This window comes from Anneissia japonica, unplaced genomic scaffold (assembly GCF_011630105.1).
Source record: "Anneissia japonica isolate Jap-2015-1 unplaced genomic scaffold, ASM1163010v1 scaffold6417_len956965_cov193, whole genome shotgun sequence".
Taxonomy (NCBI): domain Eukaryota; kingdom Metazoa; phylum Echinodermata; class Crinoidea; order Comatulida; family Comatulidae; genus Anneissia; species Anneissia japonica.
In genome coordinates this window covers 438051-443297 of record NW_022713977.1, presented here as the reverse complement: position 1 = coordinate 443297, position 5247 = coordinate 438051, and the positions used below count along the sequence as shown (strand labels likewise).

The following is a 5247-nucleotide window of genomic DNA, read 5'->3' as shown; positions in this document are numbered from 1 at the left end:
GGGGGTGGCTTGTCAAGATTACCAACTTTATAGATTACACAAATCAATCATGATGTTGGTGGTCTATGAGTGAGATACTTACCTGGATGAATACAGCAGAGTTGATATTACCATGACAACAGAGGGGGCTTGTCATGATTATCAACTGTATAGATGGACTGAAATACTTACCAGGTAAAGACCAACAAATTGCACAGACATCCCAGGTATGGATCGAATTGGAGCTTGCACGTGTAAACCATTCAAATAGATCACATTGTCCTGAAGGAATGCTATTTCCTACAAAAGTTTTTATAAAAACATACATTTATTTTATTACACATTAGTTTGGTAATGAACATTTCATTGAATAGCAGTTAGGTATAGAATGATGAAATCATTAGGACTGCACAGCGATGGCAGGAAGTAGAATGTAATGACGTCACAAAGAAGTCATCTGTACATTCAAGAAACTTGCATCTTCATTTTTGCATGGATGCAATTTGGCCCAAATCTACGTTGTGCAGAGAACGGTAGAATCGTCACGTAAGAGTGAATCCATTTGAGCATCATGTCGTCGCACAAATTGATAGATCCCTTCAGTTAACAGGTGATTCTGTGACCTTGACCTTGTCCTTTGACCTTTTTATCCCAAAATTCAATTAGGCCTACACCTTTTTCTTATTCCCATATTTACCACCCCCTAAATTTTATGAGCATTCAGTAGTTATACATAATCCTGCTAACAGACAAACAGCTTTGAATGCATAACCTCCTTGGCAGAAAGTAATAATAAATTAATATTGGGGTGGAATTGGTGGTTAAGGAGCGTGTCTTCCAATCCCAAGGTACTGGGTTCAATTCCTGTCAGTGTTGCAGGATTTTTTCTCATGACCAAAACAACTCCACTCCCTAAATCTCATATTGAGATTTAGTTTGTGTAAAGCACTGTGTGTATATGTTTGTCCTGTGAAAGGGATTGTCACGTACAAGTAGGGCAGCGATATATTTGCTATTTACAATCCTTGGTGCATGTGTTTCGTGCCTACATAAATAAATAAAAAAAATAAAATAAAATATCTTACCTGGCCAAACACATAAGTATATATCTCCTTTGTGATAGAAACTTCATTGTTTGTTTCTTGTTCAGCATTGTTTGCTTCCACACGGAAGTAAGTACTGGAACTATTGCAGGATTCTGACAGTACATACTGACAACGACCCTGGAAGTCATACTTGAGGCCATCGAAGGTTGTGTAATGAGGGTCGCCATAAGCAGTACAAACAGCTTCCTCTGATACGTAAAAAACATGTTAAAATTCATTATAAGTATCGTAAATCCTAGAATAAATACCGCTCTCAAATAAGAGCCCCACCAAACATTATTCAAGATTGTTCTATTTAAAATAAGCACAGCGCTTAATTAAGAGCACATTACCCTGTATATAATATAAAAGAATTTGAGAAACAGTGTGTTAAATACAATATATACAGTGTTCAAATGAATAAATAACACAATGAAGTCCTTTGACCACCTCGACTTACTTTTTAAGCCTAGGCAGTCAAAAGGCCAATCTCTCTCAGTGTCGAAGTGGTCACATCCCCTTTACAGTCTGTGCGTGTCATAAATTGCACAGCAACGTTAAGTGGGGCCTGGAGGTTACATCATGACAAGGCAAAACATTTAATGTGATAGTAGTTCTTTTCCCCTAGAATTTATTAACTATCATTCAACCTACATCATATGTATGATGGTGGAAGTTATTACCTGCCTTTTAACCAATCAGGTGCCTAGAATCTATGTATGTGGTACATAATATAGTATAATCTAAGTTATTGCTAAAGAATAAAAATATGGCATTGACTGACCTTGTTCACAGCTTGGCCCTTGGAATCCATATGCACACACACAATAGTAAGAGGTTTCATTTAGTAACTTACAATCAGCATTATTCTGACAAGTATTATTAGTGCAGGGGTCAACTGGAATGAATAACAACCACCAAAGATATTAAACATTTGTTAAAACAAATATACTGGTATTTATTCAATTAAAAATCATTAAAAACATGGCAGCAAATAACTTTTACATCACTGAAATAGAATTTACTAAAATTACGAAACAAACATAAAAGAAACCATCGCACAATCATTAAAATAAAAAAAATATATAACATTATTTGAAAAATAATACAAATATAAGGAAAAGGATAAAATTAGAAATAATAAGAATAATAAGATGATAATAATAGTGATGATGATCATAATAATAATAAAAATTAAAAATAATATCATATATGATTTGAGATAATGACGATAATAGTGCCCCCCAATAATCTGGTTGTAGAATGTCCAGTAAATGCTGGTTTGAAAGCTTTCCAAAGTGAACAATATTTGACTTAATAAATATTTATCTTAACAATGATGAAAATAAAAAACTTACCAAATTCACAGTTCTCTCCAGTAAATCCATCAAGACAATTACACACATAACTGTTATCAGTAATTACTTCACATTCTGCAGAGTTATTGCAGGGGTTAGGGACACATGGATTATCTACAATGTAAAAAAAATAGGCTTAGAAAGTAGGCTTAGAAATTAATTGAATAAATTTAAAGTATAAAGTATTCAGTGCTGGTTCCACCCGTTTCTCGCCCTTGGCTTGTCTTCTCGGATAAGGACTTAAATTGGAGGTCCAGTGTATACATCTGGCTCATTGCATCTTTCGGAAGAGTAGGGGGGTTACCTTTGAAATGTTATGATTCATTTCAGTCCCTGTTGTTGTTGAATGATATGAACATGTAGTTTCCATGAAGTGCCTCTTTACGGTCACTAGGTAGACATGGACGACGCCCAAACACAATCCAGCACAATGACCCTGCAAGTTATGGGTTATTCTCCTATCTTTACCTTTACTCTTACTTACCCTCTAGATGAGAGTACTGTATTTGCTGATTTTAAACTTAAGTACTTTATGCATAAGTTTGATATACAGATATAATTGTTTTCACATTGAATCACACCAAAATCCATTCCATAGTATTATTTTTCAATGGGCAAAGACACAAGTACACAGTTATCAACATTCTAATCAAAGGTTAGGTCAATATACAAAACATTATAAAATCTAGATAGTATGGTCCCTAACAGGTTAGCCATTTAACGAAAAAAAATTCTGAACATATTTTAGGAAATAAATTCATTGTAAAAAAATGTTTTGGGCTTCAGGAGGTCAAAATAAATTTGAGTCAATTTAATCATACATTTATTCTCCTGAATCTAGTTCTTCATGGCAAAAGAACAAAAAGAAAAACATACGAAGAGAAAAAAAAGGAGTTGCATTTACGTATGGGGTAAAAATAGCCACAGGACAAAAGAAAAACACACACCTACCTTCCGTAACTACAACAGTTACATAACAATTATTCATATTAGCAACTGGGCTGCGGGTATCCGAGACAATGTACATCACAACGGTTTCACCAACAGGAAAAATTCCTGTTGTTGGGATGGTTTCTAAGTTTTCATCCACAAAGTAGCCAAGGGCACTGCTGGCAATTGAAAGTTCACTGTAATTAGAGTTTAACATAGAGACTAGCACATTATCACTGACGACAATGTCATAGTTAATGCTAGCGTTGTTATTTCCAGGCAGTACAGTCCTCTCAATCAATTCAGGACATTCTATATTTGGTCGTTCATCATCTGAAAAGATAAAAATTTACAATAATGATGTGTGACTCATCGACTTTGCCTAACTTGAATAATTTTTAAGTCAATCTTATTTTACAAGCCAAATTGTTGTGTTAATATTAACGATCTGTAAGTCAAATCTTACTAAAGTCAAATAATTTTTCAATGCAATTTTGGATTCGACTTAGGCAAGTTCAACAGTACTGCATTTAGGCAAGTCAAAATGGCCAAGTGATTAAAACAGGGATGCTGCAACTTATAGCCATAATATAAGCACAGGTTTGAGCTTAATAATAATAATAATTATTATAATAATAATAACAATAATAATAATAATAATAATAATAATAATAATAATAATAATAATAATAATAATAATACAGTATTTTTGGAAATAAATTCATCTTAAATAATATTTTGGGCTTCTGGAGGTCAAAATAAATTTGGCACTACAGAAGGATGGAACCGAGAATTACCGTGAACTTTCTCGGGTAAGGACTATAAGCCAGGGTACATAATTGGTTCATGTGCACATTGAAGAACCCATTACATCTATTGAGATGAGTAGGGTGTCACCCCGGGGTGAGTAGGGTGTCACTCCTGTGGTCGATGAGAGTAGCTGGTATTGGTTCACTGAGTAACTCAAACACTAAGTGACTCTTAGGGGAGAAGCAAGATACTGTACGCTCGACCACACGTGGAACGCTTTAAGACTTCAGTATAAAGTGCGCTACATAAATCTAACAATGGAGGTATTATTGAGAAAGACTCAGCAACAGATCCTTTGACGTAACAAACCAATGTGTTCCCCACCTTTAGATTGCGCATGGGCATGTACCTTAATATTAATAATTTTTTGCTTAGCAACAACTTGGCAACAACAGGCTTTTATAAACTTCAACACAGCAGTTGTATGATAAACTGTTTGATGTTAACTCATTAAATATCTTTAAAATTAACAATGTTCCATCTGACTTCTAGTATGTTATTATGTGTATATTTCAAGAACAGATTCCGCAAAATATTACTGTTGCAATTAGTTTTGTGTTCATTATCATTTTGTCTAACGGTTGACTGGGTTGAATATAAAGCGGAGGCAGCATAAAACTGAAAATTAATCTGGTTTTGGATTGAATTTTCGAATAGTCCACACTTGTTCACACTAAAATGACTTAGTTCATTATAATCCTCAATCATTCCTTAATTAATATAAGAAATATCGAGTTTTATCCAATTTATGGAAATTAGGTTAAAATATACCAAACTTTTAAAAGCTCATGTAAATGTTTCATTAAATTTGAAATTCTTTTTCATAGAAAATATTAATATGTTTGGTAATTTTTAAAAGATAAATGTATTCTATTAGCTTTAAGGTGGAACAGTGATTTACTGTAAGCAGTGCGCATTGAGAAAACGAGGTGATTTAAGTAGAAGTGGTTGGCGCATCGGTTGTGGCTTGGACTCCCAACCTCGAGGTCGGGGGTTCGAAACTCTCGCTGTGCAAATCGCTTGTGTCCTTGGGCAAGGCACTTTATCTACGGTTGCCCCTCTCCACCCAGGAGTACAAGTGGGTA

At 34.4% G+C, this 5247-nt stretch overlaps 1 protein-coding gene across 1 annotated transcript in view; it reads right to left on the bottom strand.

Annotated features, from left to right (window-relative positions):
* LOC117108845 (IgGFc-binding protein-like) overlaps window positions 1–3501 on the bottom strand; it is an 87028-nt gene extending 83527 nt beyond the window's left edge. Inside the window, exons 1-5 of the mRNA XM_033251014.1 lie at window positions 3374–3501; window positions 2423–2536; window positions 1849–1962; window positions 1065–1273; window positions 172–279 (exon numbers count right to left, since the gene is read on the bottom strand). Of these exons, the coding sequence (XP_033106905.1) occupies window positions 172–279; window positions 1065–1273; window positions 1849–1962; window positions 2423–2536; window positions 3374–3449 (621 nt within the window). The 5' untranslated portion in view covers window positions 3450–3501. The remainder of the gene's footprint in view (window positions 1–171; window positions 280–1064; window positions 1274–1848; window positions 1963–2422; window positions 2537–3373) is intronic.
* Window positions 3502–5247: the final 1746 nt, after the last annotated feature.